Source organism: Tasmannia lanceolata, unplaced genomic scaffold (assembly GCF_043159265.1).
Source record: "Tasmannia lanceolata isolate RefF3 unplaced genomic scaffold, GAP_Taslan_0.1 ptg000006l, whole genome shotgun sequence".
Classification (NCBI taxonomy): Eukaryota; Viridiplantae; Streptophyta; class Magnoliopsida; order Canellales; family Winteraceae; genus Tasmannia; species Tasmannia lanceolata.
The window spans coordinates 39,496,611-39,517,023 of record NW_027518683.1 but is presented as its reverse complement, the minus strand read 5'-3'; the positions used below and the strand labels follow the sequence as shown (position 1 = coordinate 39,517,023).

Here is a 20,413-nt window from a genome sequence, read left to right as displayed (position 1 = left end):
CCACTCGACTAAGTCCTCAAGAAACTTGTCTAGTTGACCAATAACAGACTCCATTAAAAAAAATAAAATTGATTGAGTATTCAAAAGACTTGCTTAAATAAAAATTAGACTTGCGATGTGGGCTCTTTGAATTTAAAAGTTCATTTAAGAATGATCAATCATGGCATTATATTATGTATTCATATACAACATTTGAGGGGTAAATGACTAAAACACCCCTCCAATATACCAGAAAGCCATAAAAGCCCTTATTGGTTGAACAAGTTTCTAATCAACTTGAATCCCGGGGGACAAGTTTAGAGTTTTAAAACCTTGGATCAAAGAGAAAGTAACCAAAATCCAAAATTACATGGTCCTTGGCTCTTGAACACACAAAACTAATATACATTATTTGCAAGGCCAAAACATAGATTCTAATATTCATGAACTCCAATCTGAACATCGCACTGAAGATAAATAAACACCAAGTGTAAGAAGGAAATCCCCATTCTCAATGCCAATGCTATCCCAAACATAAGAAATTCAAAGAGAAAAGAGTATATATTTCCTCGCAAAATTAATACAGTAAAATAAAAACATGCTTTCACCTTAATACATCTTCCACATACGGCAATATAAATCGAAGTTAACAGCAGTTAATAAATCCAATGAATATTCTAATTTCTAAGTTTACAAGCATGATCAGCATCATCAAAACCCAAAATACAAGGGACAAAATTATAGCAGGTGGCCAGATGCATCCTTCTTTTTCTGTCAAAAAAAAAAATCCACCACCAGAGCAAACTCACCAGCCAGTTCCGGTAGCCCCTTCACTTGTAGAAGCCCAATCGAGAAGCACTAAGAGCTAACAGTAAATGAATTTGGGAGGGAAGCTACCAGACTAACTATCAGAGAAGAAAAATGACTCCCTACCGCCCAGTTTTTGCACGCTTCATCCCGCTACTGCCAAAGGGGGAAACACTACCGCTTGGTCGAGGGCTCTCTTCTCTGAAATTAGAATTTAATAAAGCTAGTTCCCGTAGCTGCTGTCTTTTATAGAAATCTTGTGACTCATCCTGCAAAAAAAAAAATGGTGGAATGCCATCGCGTATAACTATAAAAGATTAAGAATTTAGGAAAACCAGTAAAAATAGGGTAATGGACATCTTATAGATAATTTTATTTTAGAATTTCTGTGAGCTTGAATTAGATGTAGCTGTTCGTAAGAACTATAGAATGCTTAAATAAAAACAAAAAAAATGCTCAATGAGAAAGTAAGAACATAATGAAAATAAACTAGAGAATTCCATTAAAAAATAAAAGAAAATAAACTGGAGAAGAAAGATTGGGATCAATTTAAACCAGGAAAAAAGTCAGTAATGATTAGTAAATCCAGAACCATATATACTTTAGATCACCGTTATGTATACCATGGAGGTGAAGAAAACATGTATATATCGGAGACCGTAGTGGTCGTAAAAATCACATGATGAAATGATATGAAGTGATGTTTTGCCGCCAATATGAGCACAGGAATAGCTAGCTATTTTTTACATGCAAAATTTCCCTTAGTGTCCATGCTCCATCAATTGTTTATGAGAGCCATAAGAGAACATTTAGATGCATGCTTGAAAATTCCGATTAAATGCATCAGAGATAATGTTGATAGCAGCAGTAAGCATTTTTACCATCTTAAAATGGCAAACATTAACCTAGAAGTTAATAGTGAAGACATGCCAATCAGTTATTTACCATTTTTTTGAGTGACAAATGAGTAAATTAATAAAGAGAAACAGAGGGGAGGGGCCACTGATCGAGGAAGTCAGGGTAAGAATACAAAACAATAAAAGAGAGAATAAAATACAACGGATCAGACATCAGGGGAAGAAAGTCAAAAAATGCCAGCTTAACCCTCTGGACACCCACTCTAGCTAGACTTTCCGCCTCACTATTTGCTGATCTCCAACATGGATAAGATATCTCAAAGTCCGCACTTGACCCATGATCTCCTCAATAAAAATGCAGAAATCTCCACAGGGAGGGTGACTACCATCCAACCATCTAATGACATTAAGAGAGTCACCCCCCCACAATTAGATTAGCCATGTCTCCACGCTCAACCAACTTGAAGACTTGAAGGACCGCTCTCATTTCCGCATCATTAGAGTCGTGAATCCAGTTGGACCCGAGAAAGCCCACTTGGTAGATCCCGTCTTATTTCTCAGTAATCATCTAATGCCAGCCATCCCTGGATGTCCTAGACTAGACTCATCAAAGTTGAGCTTCAACTTCATAGGGGGGGGGGGGGGGGTTGTTTCCATCTAGGATTCTGGGTCTCTACCTGATCCCTGACGCTAATTACCTCTCTCCATCTTTGCCAGACATTAATGCATGAAGTGAACCTGAAACATGGGAGAATTTTCACCCATGATATAGTGAACGCTATCACCTTAGTATACATGAAGAATGGAGTTATTGCTATCTCTCTGAATATTAAGGAGGGATATCTACACTTCTATTATTCCTTGTTTCTTATTTTTATAAATTAAAGTTTTATTTCCAATAAGTTAGAGACCCAAACTCCTAGTTGGAGTGATATCTACACTCAGTTATTTACCATTTGTAAGAAAAAAGAGGAGGGATATCTAGGTTCAAATCAAGACCTAATCCGGTGTTGGGATATATGCCCAATTACAGAAAATTAAAAAAAAGCACCCCCCCCCCCCCCCCCCCCCCCCCGGCGGCAACCACCACCACACACCCACCCCATCACAACTCACAAATTCCATATGTCAGCCAGCAGGTTTGTCTTTCAAAGCAGGCAAAACCCATGCATAGCTTGATCGCGAAGGGAGGTGTCATACAGAAGAGACCCCAGTAAATCCAACACATTGACATATTAACAACAGTTATATGATTATATTGAATAATATAGTACTGTATAGATTTTTTTTTGAATGGTAGTACTGTATAGATATTAGTTCATAAAAAAATGTATTTGTTTTTTGTATCTAAAGAAATACTTTAAACTATATAAATAGTACACACATAATATCAAAGAGTGTTAAAGGTTTTCATCTAGTAGCTTTGTTCATATAAATGTAATGTTTCAGATACATAACTGCCTATACGTCATAATGTATGTTGCAAAAGAGATTAGAGAGAAAGTGTGTGAGTTAGTGTGTGAGTTGGGTATCTCCCCCTCACCCTTTTATTAATATAATAAAAGCTGTACAATAACTACAATGACTAAAATGCCCATAGGCGTATAGGCTTATTCTAACACTCCCCCTCAAGCTGGAATGTATAAATTGTACATTCCTAGCTTGTTACATGTCACTCAGTTTTGATTTATTTAATGGTTTGGTAAACATGTCAGCCAACTGTTCTGCATAACGAGTAAATACAGCGCGTATCTTCCCTTTCTGGATTCTCTGACGAATGAAATGACAGTCAACTTCAATATGCTTTGTTCTCTCATGAAATACCGGATTCGTCGCAATATAGATAGCTGCTCTGTTGTCACAATACAACTGTGACGACGAAGGAAACACAATACCAATCTCAGCTAGGAGTGATCTCAACCAAATAATCTCAGTCGTAGTATGCGCCATGGCTCTGTATTCTGCCTCTGCACTTGATTTTGCAATGACATCCTGTTTCTTACTTTTCCATGAAACTAGGTTACCTCCAACAAAGGTACAATACCCGGTAGTCGATCTCCTATCCGCAGGGGATCCAGCCCAATCAACATCTGAGAACCCCTCAATTCGTGTATGACCATGTCGTTTGAATAATAATCCCTTTCCTGGTGCACCTTTCAGATATTTGAGTATTTGAACCACTGCATTCCAATGCGAAGTACGAGGAGAGGTCATGTACTGGCTAACCACCCCAACGGCATAGGATATATCAGGGCGAGTAACCGTAAGGTATATAAGTTTGCCCATAAGTCTTCTATACCTACCAGGATCCTTCAACAACTCACCCTCATCTGGAACCAGCTTCACATTTGGATCCATGGGTGCAGCTACAGGTTTCACACCAAGATTTCCTGTCTCTTCTAACAAATCCAGAACGTACTTCCTCTGTGATAGAGACAAACCACTAGAAGAATATGCAACCTCTATCCCAAGAAAATATCTGAGACGTCCCAAGTCCTTTGTCGCGAACTCTTTTTGTAGAAAGACTTTCAGTTTTCGAATTCCCCCGAGTCACTCTCTGTAATAATGATGACATTGACATATACAATTAACATAATGCATCGTGCTGAGGACTGATGACTGAATACTAAGTGAGATCCACACCACACTGCTTGAGGCCAAACCTCATAACTGCCTCGCTAAATCTGCCAAACCATGCACACGACGATTGCTTCAACCCATAAATTGCTTTTTTGAGGCGACAGACTGATGAGGACAACTCCCCCTGAGCAACATAACCTGGTGGTTGCTCCATATACACCTCTTCAAGGAGGTCGCCATGCAGAAAAGCATTTTTCACATCTAACTGGTGAAGATGCCGTCCATTATCTACTGCAAGGGAGAGGAGAACCCAAACGGAAGGAATCTTCGCCACTGGGGAAAAAGTCTCATGATAGTCAACACCGAATGTCTGAGTGTAGCCCTTGGCCACCAGACGAGCCTTCAGTCGATCAACGATGCCATCAGGTAGATATTTAATGGAGAACACCCAACGGCATCCTACAGGACGAGCACCAGCAGGTAGAGAAACTAGATCCCATGTGTGATTAGAATGCAGAGCTCCCATTTCAAGATCCATTGCAGCTCGCCATCCTGGGTGATGAAGAGCCTCATCCAGAGACTGGGGTAACACAGCAGAAGACAGAGACAAGACAAATCTTTTGAAAGGAAGAGTTAGACGATCATAAGAGACAATTAGAAATGGGGTGAGCAGTAGAATGAGAACGAGTACGTGAAGCAATAGGAGAGTCAGAAACAACTACAGGAGATGAAGGTACCTGATGAGAGGGTAAAGAGATCTCTGCCTGTGAAGACGATTTGTCGGTGTGAGGAAGCTGTGCCTGTTGTTGACGACGTTGATATTGGACTTTAGTAGAGCACACGAATCAACCTGTCCAGTGGGGCAAGCAGCAGGAGGTGGTAAGGAAGTCGGAGGAAGAGGGGGAAGAACAGGAAGAGAAATGGTCACATCAGGTTCCGTTCTGACAACATGAGGAACGGAGGTAGAGCCAAAGAATGATTCTGATTCAAAAAAGGTCACATCAGCTGATACATACCAACGGCGCAGACGCGGACTATAGCAACGATATCCTTTCTGGGTGCGAGTAACCCAGAAAAACACATCGTTCTAACCAAGGGTCAAGCTTGTCGACACGGGGCGTAAGAGGGAATGAATCCTGATGTGGATAAACGATGTGAAATGGAGAATCCCCATTAAGCACCGAAGATGGAAGATGATTGGAGAGGAAACAAGCAGTGAGAATGGCGTCAGACCAGTAGGTTTTAGGAACATGCATCTGGAAGAGGAGAGTGCGAGCCACCTTAAGTAGATAGCGCAATTTCCTTTCGACGACACCATTTTGCTGCGAGGTGTATACACAAGAAGATTGATGGATAATGCCATGAGAGGAGAGATAATCCTGAAAGCCACCAGTACCAGAAAAAAACTCACGTGCATTATCAGTACGCAGGCATTTAAGAGTGCAACTAAACTGGTTTTTTATTTCATTATGAAAATTTTGAAATGCAGAGAAGACCTGGGAGCGGTCTTTCAATAGATACAGCCAAGTCATTCGAGAGTAATCATCAATAAAAACAGCAAAATATTAAAATCCATTATTCGACGTGACCCTAGAGGGTTAGGTTAGGGTTAGGGTTAGGGTTGATGGAGAAGATTGAAGGTAAAGGTTTCCCTAGGGATCAGAAACCCTAGGGCTTTGATACCATGTTGCAAAAGAGATTAAAGAGAAAGTGTGTGAGTTGGGTATTTCCCCCTCACCCTTTTATTAATATAATAAAAGCTGTACAATAACTACAATGACTAAAATGCCCAAAGGCGTACAGGCTTATTCTAACAATGTATAACAATAATAAAGAATGTCCAAAATGGCATTGTGCTGAGAAGTAGATACCACTGGTTTAAGCAAGTCTTCTAGAATTTCCCGTGCCTGTCTTAGCCTGGTATCAACGACATTGGCTGGCAACTCTGCCTCGACCAAAATGTGCAGTGGATCATTCAAGTGCTCGTAGCCTGGTCTACCCCTTAGTTTATCCTCCTACAAGGTGAAAAAATCCACTGAAATAAGCTCATCATATCCAAATATTTGAAAGAAAAAGTAAAGAAGAGATATCCCCATCCTAAAATTACAATATCTCCTTAATAAACACAAAAGCCAAAATTCTTTGAAGACAAGAAATACCAAGAAGAAAAAAAACAGCAGAAAAAGAGACAAACAACAACGAGACCAATAAGTCACACCATCTTATGCCAAGCAAAAACATGTCCTTGGCCAACAATGAGAGTAAAGCATTCAGTTAAGATTCCCTGGAATAAATTGAGTATTCAACTGAACTTTAGTACCTTTGAACATTCCAAGGTTTAACAGCAGATTTCAAAATCTATACACATTGAGGTGAAAATATTCCATAGAAGAAATTAGGATGAAAATATATATATATATATATATATATATATATATATATATATATATATATATATTTAATGGAAGTTAGGATGAAATATCAAAGCTATGTAAGCTTTTGTTGGGATGAAGCATCCACTCAACTCAACAAAGCCTTTGTCCCAAACTAGTTGGGATGAAGCATACGTGTGGAAAATACACCACAACTGTTATCTATCCCAGTGGGCAAAGCGGCCAGAAAAATAAATGAAGGGGTGTCTAAATAGATTTTCACATGCACCAGAAGCGTATTTTTTATAAATATTTGAACGCAAAAAACATACTAGCCTGAAGAGAGTAATGAATATTTCAATGGGAGGAAAAAATAAAGCAGTCTTACAGTTTCTCCCCAAATATTAAAAAAATTTGAAAGAAGTGGCTTAAAAAATGGCAGGACAATAAAAGCATTTTCTGGATGTTTCTTGAAAGGGAAACGATATCAGCACAACCAAATGCTGATAATAGGGGCAAACTCAATTTGTTGCATATGCTTTGACCAGCTGTCAAAGGCTGCTGAGAGTTTTTTGGGATTTGTAACAGCTGATTAAGTCTATAGGACAAGGTGAGTTCGCGCTTATTACCAAAACAATGGTTGTGCTGATATCATTTCCCTTTTGAAATTGTGAACAAAAACTAATAACAGATTCCAAAATCAACTTTTTATTTTATTTTAAGTAATTTATTTATTCAACTATCCACTTATTTTCATGCTCAATAATTAAAAGCATCACTCCCAGGTCATCTAGAAAATATCAAGTCACGTATAAAGAAGGTAACATATATACAAAAAACATTTTCAATGAGATGGTACTCAGCAAGTACGTAATAATGCATTACCTTGTCTGGATCTTTTATTGAACCTTTTCCTCTAATATACACACGGCATCCTGTAGAAGCTTCTACCCGTTTTAGTGAATTACCCCTGGGGCCCAAAAGGCGCCCGACAAAATTGAACTGATGACATGCAAGAATAGTGAGATCAGGTATGAAGTTTGAGTAAGACGATACCAATGCTTAGAAACTCAATAGAGAAATCAAAAGGCTTGTAATCTCAAACTCTATCTGAGTAAAAAACTATAACGTGGGCCTTTTAAAAACTGAAAAACTCAGAAGTTCCATATAATTGAAAATCACTAAAATTCCTATCATAATATAGACTTTACAAATCCAACAAACTCGTGGAGTACTCGACTAAGTTTCAACTCTCAAGTAAACATGGACTTGGGCCGTAATCGAGTAGAAGAGTTTCAAGTTGTTAAATCTTGCATTAATAATATGGATAAGACATACATTCGGATAAGTATCAACTGGAATTTCCAAGCGCATAATCTTCTTGATAAGATATGAACTTGGGCTTGCCGGAGCTCCTTGCCAATCCATTGTTGTTCCCTGTGGTACACCTAATCTCTGTTGAGTGGAACAAAGGATTGAGTTTCAAGAGTGGAAGGTCAATAAACTCATAACAAAAAGGAAAGCACAGATGCAATGACTTTAGTTATAACAGAGACGGTTCAATAAGCTGGGGATAAAAAGAAAGATAGAATTAGAATTTCGTATGCATGAAGGTGATATTTTTTCTTCTAAAACAACTAGGAAATGCGAGTTGAAATGAATATAAAATGTATAGAAGAAGAGCAGATAAAAATAGGTAATCATGCTAGGATCATAAACATGGAAGAACAACATAGAATTTAGAGATGAATTTCTTGTAATTAATAAATTGAAAAAGAAAGAGATTGTCGATAAATGAACAAATAATTTACTGTATGCTGAATTAGACAGTCTAAAGCAACTTTCAAGTCTGCCACACGACAAAAAAACTCAATAAGAGCACACAACCAAATACCCTAGAAAGATTGTGCCCAAGATTTCCCATGATACGAAAGTCAGATGGATTTAAAGATGAATTTTGCTTTCCAAGGTCAAACTATTCATAGGTACTGACCAACACAGTGACTCAGCTGAATGAAAGGTAAAACAGCTCACAGTAAGTATTCGCCAACTGGTTGATCAAATCCAACATATTTTAACAAAATTTGTGAAAATTTATTTCTCTTGGGTAAGTCAAACATGGAAATTGGAGATCTGATTTATGAAAAGTATGTGATCTGAATTGGTGTTAACTGCCCCCCAAACTATTCAAATTTCAAAACCAGACACACCGATCAGGGCATAAAAGTGACATAAAAGTTGCAGCAATTTTACATGCACTTTAAGCATTGTTCTCTTATTTTTTTCACAAACGATATTGTGTTAGCATTGACATATCATATTAGATGGTTAAGTTTGATCTCTGAAACCGTCTCAAAGAAACTATATCACCAAGGACTGACCAAATAAGTCAATTACACAACTGATTTTCACAATCTCTTCCTTTGGCCAACCCACTTTCCTGGGACCCATCTGGACTCTGGAGCATTTACGCATCTTATGAAACAACACTGGTAGAAATATGTAAATGGGCAAATTTCAGCTGCTATTCATTTTGCTTTTGCTTCGTCTATCTTTCATTTATGGACTGAAAGAAGCCTTCAAATATTTGAGAAAAAAACCTATAAGCGAATTATTCTTGTAAGGTCCCACTCCACCAAGGGTCGATATTGACTATTTTGATTATTAATTTGGACCGTGGGCCTTCCGATTAGCGACTTTGATCGAAAAGATCTACTTGATCGGTGGATGATCTATAATTTAGAGCCTTTTGGACCGTTGGATCAACCATCGAATTTCTCTATTCGACGGTCTAGCACAAGTGGATGACTAATCAGACCACTTGAGTATCTAAATCCTTTGATCTTCAAGAGATCAAGAGATTTGAGTAGATCGACGGCTCTTAGTGTATTTTCGCCACTTTATTTATAACTCATTTTTGGGACATCAAATCTTGTCCGTTCGACTCGATTTTGGTTTGGTTAGATGGGTATTTCGAATATCTATCCAACGGACCCAAGATCACGCGATTTGATGAAGTTATGACCAATATTCTATTAGGGTAGGGTCTTATGACGGGATTTGCCTTTTTAGGCAAATCTACAGTTGTTTTATGATCTAGGACTCTTACTAATCATTCTTTAAAAACTCAAGTAACTAAAAATTATAAAATTTTCCTTAGAATCAAATTTTAATGGAAAATAAATAAATACGTGGAAAATCTGTAATCAGATTTATGCCCAGGAAGGAACCCACATTTTCCCTTCCCATGGGAAAACGTGCGCACACCTTCCTTAAGATGTGGGCTCACGTGAGTTGCTAAAATATCTCAAAAGATTTTTAAAACAAGTTAAATAATATGGCAAAACTGTTTCTGTGCTCGAGTGCAGAAAACAGGGGTGGGTCCACATTTTTTGGGGGATCCAAAGCATTCATGTGATGGCCCCTATCATAGATAGAGTGTGTACCAAAAATCAGCTCCATTGGATCATCTTAGGGTGTCCATTTGTGGAGAGAAAATAGACAGATACTTTTTGTCCAGAAATCTGCTTATATGGTTAGGATGATCCAATGGAGCTGATTTTTTGTGGACAGCCTATCTATGATAGGGCCCATCAAATGGATGATTTAGATCCCCCAAAAATGTGGGCCCACACTGTTTTTTGTACTCGAGCGCAGATAAGCTTATCTGCTATCTGCGCTCGAGCGTAGGAACAAAAGCCCTAATAATATATAAAGATTATAAAATATCAATAAATATAGAAGCAACTAACCAAATCAATGAGATAATAATAGAATGAGATTAAATAGGAGATTTGAAGCTGATTTGGGGGGATACACGATTTCCCTAGTGGGATACCCAAAGTTGAGTTGTGCGCATCCCTTGTGGGTCCCACTTGTTGGGTGTAAAGATCTTGGAGGTTTTAATGGAATGGCAAGTTGCCATCTGTATTGAGATAAATATTAAGAATCAAAAAAAGGGAAAACGTGCACTCTCCACTTCTTTTCACATCCAAAATGTGAAAGCCGACAATGAGAGAGAGAGAGAGAGAGAGAGAGAGAGAGAGAGAGAGAGAGAGAGAGAGAGAGAGAGAGAGAGAGAAGAGAGACTTGGCATACTTCGGCATCCATTCGATCCAAGTAAGTGCACCTACACTTTTATTAAAGTATAGATACTTATTAAGTTATTAGGGATTACATACTCATGTCTTTGTAGGCTTAAATAAGTTGTTTTTATTTAATAAAATCATGGGATTTCACTTGTGTTGGAATTATTTGAATGTCACAGATGATTTTATTTAATAAAGTCATAGGATTTCCCTTATATTTAATTAATACTTGGATTTACATTCAATTTTAGCTAATAAAAATCATAGATTCACTTGTATGTAATGAATACGTGAATGTACAGTTGATTTTAATTAATGGAAAACCAAGGGTTTCATTTATACACGAATTATAGTTGATTTTATTTAAATAAAAACCATGGGTTTCAATTGTATTCAATTAATACACCAATTTACAGTTGAAAATCATGAGTTCCATTTGTATAAATTAGTACTTGAATTAACAATCGATTTTATGCAATAAAATTATGGGTTTCATTCGTATAAATTAGCACTTGAATTAACAGTTGATTTTATTTAATAAAATCATAGGGTTTCACTTGTGTTATCAATCCTCGAATTTTTTTACAGCTAATTTTATTAAATCAAATCATAGGTTCACTTGTATCATTATCACTCGAATTTTACAGTTGTTTTTAGTTAATGAAATCATGGGTTTCATGGTGTTACTATTATTCGAATATTTACAGTTGTTTTTTTTAAGATCATGGGTTTCACTCAAATTTTTTAACATTTGATTTTATTAAATACACTCATGGGTTTCACTTGTATTTGTAAATCATCGGAATTTAACAGTTGATGCCATCAAAAAAGATAGTGGGTTTCGCTTATACATATACCACTTTTTGGTTTTCGCCAGTCCTATGGAAACATTTACTATGCATGGATTTTCGTCAGTTCTGTGCTATGATATGTGGACACGGACACAGAGTGTCGGACATGGCAAACTCCCAAAATTTAGAAGCGGGGACACGACTAAAATAGAAAGTACATATAATCATGATTTGTGAACACGGGTTCGTGTGACGAGTTTCGATACGGATGCGAGGAATCTGACATGTAAACCCCTAAAAATCTAGAAATAGTGGCACACTCATACATATAAAGTTACTGACACTTTTAGAATTAGATCTAAAAGTGTCTAAGGGAGTGTTGACACATGTGGACACGGATGTCGTGTCAAACAAGACACAACACGTGTCAGCAATAAATTCAAAGCGTCGGATAAATCATAGGTTCTATGTTAAATATGTAAATAGATTATGTGATTTCATCATTTCCTTTACATAGTTTTCATCAGTACTATTAAACATAAATAGATGAATGATCTTCATCAGTTCAAGGTTGTAAAAAGGAAAAGAAGATTTCTTCATTTCCCTTGTATAGTTTTCATCAGTAGTATGCACACATATATAGATGAATGATTTTCGGCAATTCTAAGTATATTTATACATATAAAGTGAACGACTGCTTCATCCCCCTAAATAGATTTCCCAGTCCTATGAGTATATCATATAGACTAAAATGATTTTCATAAATTCTACAAGTATGAAGAGGTTGAATGGTCTTCGTCAGTTCTAAAACTTAGTGTATGTGTTTTAGAACTGCGCCTCACTCTCAGGTTGTTCGTTAATCGCTCACACTTATACCCTTTTCACTGCGCTTCACTGCACAGATTTGATAAGGCAAGTGCCGGTTAGACTCTTTTATGTAAAGTTCTCAATAAAGGTTTGCTAATTGTGGCCTTGCTTCCATGCTTTGTAAATATATTATGCCATGACTTCTTACTTGCAGGTTGGTGAGATATATATTCATTCCTTAATTGTTAAGATAGTAGAAATAATTCATGATCTTCTTATTAACTGATAAATGATGGATTGAAAGCGGTTAGATTTAAATACTGGGAATGAACTGCTGTATCACTGTCATAATGTTACTGTTGAATAATATGTATTAGGTGTAGTTTAGTCATAACTCAGAGTGTAGAGGGTAGTGTAGTCATTGTACATTGTTGCCCTAGTTTGGGTATATACATTTACATGAGGAGCTCCTTACTCTCCATCCTTCACTCCTCTTCTTCTTCCTCTCTTCTCTCTAACCCTAATCTCATTTCTAACATGGTATGAGAGCCAATGGGCTGATCCTAAGGAAGACGAAAGAAGAAGAGCCATTCACGCATCCGTATCTCGCGCCTCTTTCTCTGTCTATCGCGTTTAGTTCTTTTTTTCTTCTTGTTTTCGGAAATCCTAAAATCTCTCCCTGAGATGTTCTAGCCTCATTTCTCTCCACTCTCGGCATCTCTCGCATGCAAGATTTTGTTTCCCTTCTTTTTTGGTTTTTCCGACAATCACTCCTCAAATCTCCTCAAAATCCCTAACGTAACAGTGCCCAATAGCTCCAATTTGTTCTCATACGGCTAGCCTCCGTGTTTCTTTCCCTATTTGTTCTCATATGGCTATGCCGTAAGTTCCTAAAAACTCTAAAAAAAACAGAGAACATCCATTCTTCAGTAAACCCATTTTTTGGGTCTCTTTTGCCATAAATCTCAAATCGCATGTTCTTCTGCCATTACCCACTTACTCGTACCATCATTCTTGCTATTATTCATCGAAATCCATTCTTTCCATCATTAATCACATCTTCTGTTTTTGCGATTACTCCTACCTCACTTTTCGATTACCCTTTACCCCTTCAACTATCTGTTTGGGCTCCCAACATTATAAAAAAAAAAAAAAAATCTACCCTAAGCCTCTCAAAACCATTTTTGGATTCTCCTCCACTCACAAATATCCATTCAAAACCCCAAACCCGAAATATTTCCTTTCTTTGTCTTTTGAATTCACATTTGGGAAGAAATCTTCTTTCCAAATCCCTATTTGACTTCTTTGGCTCTCCACTCATGGCATCCTACATCGGTCCTCTTGTGCCTACACCTCTCAACAAAATAGTGTGGCAGAGAGGAAACTCAGATACTTACTTGAGGTGGCTCGCACCTGTAAACACCCAATTTTGTCTCCCACAGTGGCGTCCTGGGATACGGGCACCACAACACCTTACTCTTTGAATGCGAGTACGAAAATCCTTCTGGAGTGATGCTGTCCTTACTACCTGCTTTCTTGCTAACCGTCTTCCTTCAACGCTTCTTCAAGGTGATGTGAGTACCAAAATCCTTCTGGAGTGATGTTGTCCTCAGTGCCTGCTTTCTTGCTAACTGTCTTCCTTCAACGGTTCTTCAAGGTGACTCACCTTACCGAGTTCTCCACCCTCAGCTGGATCCTTTTCCTCTCACGCTTAGGGTGTTTGATTGTGTTTGCTTTGTTCACATTCTCAGCCCTGGTCGTGATAAGTTAGACCCTAGGTCGGAGTGATGTGTCTTTCTAGGTTATTCTCGTACCTAGAAAGGTTATCGTTGCTATAGTCCTCATCTCCGACCGATGATTTGTCTCTGCTGATGTGACCTTTGAGTCCGAGCCCTTCTTTCCACAGGTTCTTGCACCCCCGAGTCCTGCTCCTGACTCACAGATTGCTATCCCTCTCCCGGTACTTCCAGACCCCCTTCTGTATTCACCACCATCTTCATCAATGGATGTACCTGCATCGGCCTCTGTCCCTGTCTCAGTTTCTACACCTCTGGGGCCTCCTGCTTCTATGAAGTGTTCGCCGTGCTCTCATTCAAGGGAGGCTCTGTTTGATCGCTCTCGCTGTTCTGCTACTTCGGGGGAGCTGCTATTTTTTATGACCATTGATCTCGATGCTGTTTATTGTGGTCGTTGCTGTCCTTTTTAGTATTATGCTTTCATTATGTATTCATCACACTAGTTTGAGGAGTGTCATAGCAAGCTAGATGTATGTATGGGCTTATTGTACTTTTTTGATGTACGGTCCTTTTATTGTACCTTTTAGTTGTTGTCTAATTGGAAGAGGCAAGGATATGCACTTCATAATTTCACCTTCCAAACCCTAGCAACACATACACACCTACTCTCACATGTTAGCTTTATGACAACCACCAAAACTTCATTTCCACCTCCATCTTTGAGGTGAAAATCAAGAGGCTTGGTTCCTTCTCACCTTTTAACAATTAAAAATGCATTCCAGCTCAAAATCAGTGTCTTTTAATGAGGGTGGCCACTGTGATATGCACTGCCCAGTAACGCCTAACAGTAAAACTAATTAGTGCAGCTAAGTGGCCTAATTAAATGTCAACTAAAATGTTCCAAAATATAAATCCAACATCTACCGCTCTTATTACTACTGGAAGGATACAGGATGTGCAATTCACATGGAACTTACATTAATTATGGGATAGATATATAATGCACAAAACAGAGAATCTAATGCGGTTCAAGGACCTTCAATATGAAAGATATTTCGCAATTGTAATGTCAGACTATACTATTGAAAGGTCAACAGCTAGAATAATAAATTCATATGCTCAAATGATGTAGGAACACAATTAAAGAGATACATAACAATGATCTCTATCTAGAAATGGATTTGTCAAACTGTTAGACAAGCTCATATAGTAAGGTGGCTTACTATACACACATAACAAAATATCCAGTTCTAGGTGCTTTAACTACTTAAATAAATGAAACCATGCATGCATCTCATCAAATTTAAAAGGAAAACAAATAAAATATAAGATAACATGCGCAATGGGAAACAAAATTAAAAAAAACGGAGACAAGATGGATGCTACAATAGTACAACAGCTTACCTCCTGGCGTAGTCCATTCCAAGCACCTAAACCAATGCCTCCAACATTTGACATTAGGTTTGCAGAAGCCATGGGGCTAAGACTTCCATGCTGCATCCGGTCATGGTCACCAAGGCCATGGTTGGAGACCATATTAGAGACCCATATAATCTCTGTACGCATAAAAAGGTGCTAACAAATAAAAAAATAGCCTTATTTTTCAATGTGTTGGATATGAACAAAGAAAATATGCAAGTTAGACCGTTTGTCGAGCAGAACCAGATGATGATTTGTGTGCGTACAAGAGAGAGAGAGAGAGAGAGAGAGAGAGAGAGAGAGAGAGAGTATTAACGACAAACTAAAAATACACAAAGAGGTCAAAATAATCGATATAGAAGATAATCAATTTGTGTGCTAGTTAGATACTAAATATAGACAGTATACAAGGTGGGAGACTGATTTAGAGGCACCTTACTTGGAGCTGCCTACTTGCATCGACATGCAAATGCTCTTGTGCTTTCATTGCATGCATCATTGGCTTCTCTTGTGATTTCTGTTTTTTTAAATTGTCCCCCTTCTTATTACCACTAAGAAAAGGTAACAAAACCTTCTGGTTTGAGATGTTTTGGGTTGAAAATGCATCTACCCATTTGCAGAAGAAAAACACCTGTGCAGAGTTGTGGATTTCTGAAAACAATCAGTAAGACATAGCTTTCACATGGGGTTCCACATCCAATGACTGTGAAAGGACAAAGAGATTTGATGATGGGGTTGAGCCTCTAGCTCAATTGGTTAAGGCTTTATTCTTTAACTTTGAGGTCGGAGGTTTAGTCCCAGCTTGCCTACCCAAAAAAAAAAGAGCCTTGATGATGCAAATGTAGATTTAGTCATGATTAGGTACCAGGTACTGATTGCACGGAACAAATAATGTTCCATGTGTTTTTTCTAGTGGTAACAGCAGATTTTATTCATAAATGCAGAAATACAGCACAACTTGGTTAAAAATATTAATTTTCTGCGATTCTTTTTGTCCAATATCTCATGGAAAATATTTCAGGCTAAGACTCGATCGTTATTAATAAAAATTATAGATTAAGCATCCAATTGCGTAAAAAATGACATAGTACTGCAGGATATCATGATTGTTAGTCGTTTTAGAGTTTGTTCTATCTTAGAGTCTGTTTGGTTGCACAATTTATGGGGTGGGTTTACTTGGTGCTTTGGTTGATTTTGGGGTGCCGTGTCATCTACTAGTGGTGTTTGGTTGCATGTTTTGAGAAGACTACTTGACTTGTCTCTGCCTTGTCTGCTCATGAAGCATGACTTTTGTCCCTCACCAAAAGCTTGAAAAAAGAAGGTTTTTTGGCTAGTAGTCTTGGGAGTTAGCATTCTTCTCTTGTTCTCTCTACATTGGTAATGACACCCCTACCATCCCCTTATTTTGGCAATGAGACTGCACACCATGAAACTACTTCAGTTGACAACTAAACACAACTTACAACTACTCTACGAGGAGACTACTTCACTGCTATTACACCTGTTCACTACAGTTCTAAGTCACCACTACTCTGCAAGGCAACCACGTGCAACCAAACAAAGCCTAAAGGAAGATGAGATTGAATTGATGGTAACTCACTAAGATGAAAATTTTAATTTCATCGAGCAAAGTTTCCAAAACTAAGGCAAAGCCCAAATGGTCTTCGACAGCTAGTAACAACATCAAGTTAAACGTCAACGATACTTCTCTTGAAAATCCACACCCGACAGGGGTTGGTGTGGCATTTCGGGATCATTACGGTGCAACTATCAAAACTTTCTCTAGTATGATAGGGGTGGTGAATTCCAACAAGGACAAGATTAGAACCCTTCTAACCGGTTTGTAAGAACCGACAATCCGGGATGAGGGTGATTCTTAAATTCACCATTTCTTAGACACTAACTAAGCCATTGGAACAGTGGAAGCTAGCTCACTTCATTTCCGAAGTGGTAGACCTTTGTTACTTAACTCATCAATGACCCATCAATTGGTATCGACAAATGAAGTGGCATAGGACTTACAATCCAACTCTATTGATATAGACAAATGAAGTGGCAAAGGGTTTAAATGCAATCCCTTATGATTTTAAAATACTCAATCAAATTTCCAATAAAATAGACCTTAAATACTCTCTACCTAGTATCTAGTTTGGTTGCAAATGGACTCTAACAGACTCATCCCATGTACTTGAATTTCTCTCCTCAAAGTGGACCGAATAGAACTAAATTGACTGTTAGAACTAATCTAACAGACTCTAGCAGACTCATCCTTTCTATCCAGTCTTGTACTCTCCTTTCGTCTTCATTTAATAAATCTGGTGGGGTCTGCCTAACCCCAGCTTACCGAACAAAAAAAAAAGAACTAAATTGTGGTCCAGCTTGTGGGGCTAAGAAATCAAGCTCCAATGCTGCATTTGTCTGGCTGATTCTTGGCACTTAAAGCTAATGCGACGATGAAAATGAAGAGGTAAATATTAGAAAAATAAACAGTACTCAGGCATAACATTAGTTTATATTTGGTAAGATGTCAAGACAAATAAGCCCCAACATTTCATGTATGATACATGTTATTGTGTAAGGCGAAGATCAAATTTGTCAGAAAGTAATTAGAAAATTAGGTTCAGCATTTAGAAGCACAAAATACAGCTACAATATGCTATTAATTCAAACTTCAAATCCACACACTCAAAACTATAACTGGCAGCAAATGCTCAGATAAAACAGACTAAGACTTACATCAATGATAGCCAATTCAATCAAACAATCATAACCATGAGATAGCCAACAATAACATATTAAGCACTCTTAACACAAGCTGCCATGATTAGACAAAACCTACCAAATTGATCTAACATTCATGTTATGAATAACCAAACAACAATCCAAAACATAATTGAGAAACCCGCCTAAGCCCAAAAAATTAAGAAAAAACACAGATCTAAAACTAGTAGAAAAACTCAAAAACCTTACCTTGATTCAACAAACGACTACATATAGGAAGAATTTGCATAAAAGGGCCGAGCTTTTGGTGCTCTGCCAACAGCTCTGTCAAGTACTGACTAAAAGAAGAAAAACCCAAAATTCAAAAGACCCAGATCAATCAAAATCCAAGAAACTAGACCAAAAAATATAAAATCAAAGAAAACCCACAAATATATCAATTTATTCTTCTTATTTTCTCTACCTGTTGGTGTCAGGTGTGTTTCTTATCTGTGGAGAAGCTGCTCTTGCAGGGGAGAAACTGTTTGTATATAAACTTGACATGTTTTATAGAAAAGGGTTGCAGAGGGAGAAGAAAAAGGGTAGCTCAGAAAGGGCTTTGGATGGGTGAGTTTCCTAAACTGCGCACCCTGCAAAAAAAATGGTGGGTTTAAATAGCTATGGGGTTTTGTGGGGTGTTTTGTATACATAGGATTTACAGTATGAGAGAGAAAGAAGAAGAAATGTAATTATAATTTACAAAGACAGATGAGGAGAACTAGAATCATAGGTGGATAAAAAAATGTGTGAGAGAGGGAGACAGATGGGAATCATACTAGATGCCCCTGTATGGCAAGGTTCATGAGGTCCCTTGCTTTGGTAATGAGATCGACAGGATCCTGACCGTTCATCTGTTAGGCCCCACCATTAACATGTCATTGAACATAAATCACTTCAATCGGACAGTCCTAAACACCCGATTGGACGGATGGGATTGTTTCATTAGAAGTAGATTTGGGACTATGAAAATTCTATGTTGTGGGGCCCACCTAAATGAATGGTCAATGTCGTGTTGACATCACATAGATGGGCCCAATTGGACGGTTAGGATTGTTTTGTTCGAAGTGGATTTGGGGCTATGAAAATTCTATGTTGGGGGGCCCAACTAATAAATGGTCAATGTCGTGTGGAATCAAAAGAGGTGGGCCCAATCATCTCATGGCAACTACAACGTAATTGCTTCGCACAGAATCCCTCTCATATGGAAAAATGTATTGAATGAGAAAGGAAATATGAGAGACTTTTGGAGCCATGACTAAGAAATGTCTAGATGTTACTGAGGATTTAAATGTTATCACATGAAAGAGTGGGTTGTGCAGCTCCATATTAATATATCTCTTGTCATAATAACATGAATACTATTCCTCTCTCTCTCTCTCACACACAGTAATATAAGCATAGGATTCCCTTCTCATCTAATAGAAAAAGTATACGACAATGCACGTTAGGTCTCCCAGAACAATGTGAGGATTGCAACAAACCATTTGCGTGCTCCAATTATTAAATTCATGCAGATCTATGCACCCACTTTATTCTAACAAATAATGTATAAGCTAATTTCCATATCATCATATTTGTAATTTGGTTATCATTTCATGAAGAAAAGTGGAGCCCACAATCTGAAGAATTGACTGTGTTAGGTTTTGATAGAAAACAAAAGGCATTACACAGTGTTTAGACATATGTGGGGACCCTCTTTTCGTCCCCGGGCCACCCCCTTATAGTGTAAAAGGAGTTATCATAAATACAATAGAGAAGGGTGTCCAGGGAAGAAAAGGGGTGATTATATCACTTTCCTCAATGCAATACATCTTGTGGCCTCATCATTGATTGGAAATGGCCCTAAAATCCTTTGTTGAATGATGATACTTGTTTGATTAGTGGTCTGCAAATGGACAGCTAGAGGGGAAATTGTCCTTGTTGAATGAGAAAATATCCATTGATGAGAGAGTTAAGATAGTAGAGACTTTTCCGCTACTCGCCCATCCATGATGGGAATGCACCATATGTAGAATCGACTACCGTGTGAACGGAGATCGGTCGATGAACATAGTTGGCTATCACAAGTCTGGCCTATTGCCCTTCGTCCCAACATCATCAGATGATTATAGACTTTTAATCAAGCATGATGAAAAAATGTCCTTTTAAGTTGTTTATAGCCAAACTTACAAATGAGATCTTCGTTCAGCACCGGACCTAGATCCACTGGTCGTTATG

General features: G+C 38.0%; 1 protein-coding gene across 1 annotated transcript; it reads right to left on the bottom strand.

Annotated features, from left to right (window-relative positions):
• Positions 1–521: 521 nt before the first annotated feature.
• On the bottom strand, positions 522–18,920 carry LOC143880290 (KH domain-containing protein At2g38610-like). The gene is made up of 7 exons (XM_077383145.1): positions 18,621–18,920; positions 18,407–18,495; positions 15,422–15,573; positions 7,934–8,050; positions 7,481–7,597; positions 6,095–6,238; positions 522–1,055 (listed from the first exon to the last, which is right to left on the bottom strand). Exons 1-7 carry the CDS (start codon positions 18,698–18,700, stop codon positions 909–911), a joined length of 846 nt encoding a protein of 281 aa, XP_077239260.1. The 5' UTR covers positions 18,701–18,920; the 3' UTR covers positions 522–908.
• Between the last annotated feature and the right edge of the window lie 1,493 nt (positions 18,921–20,413).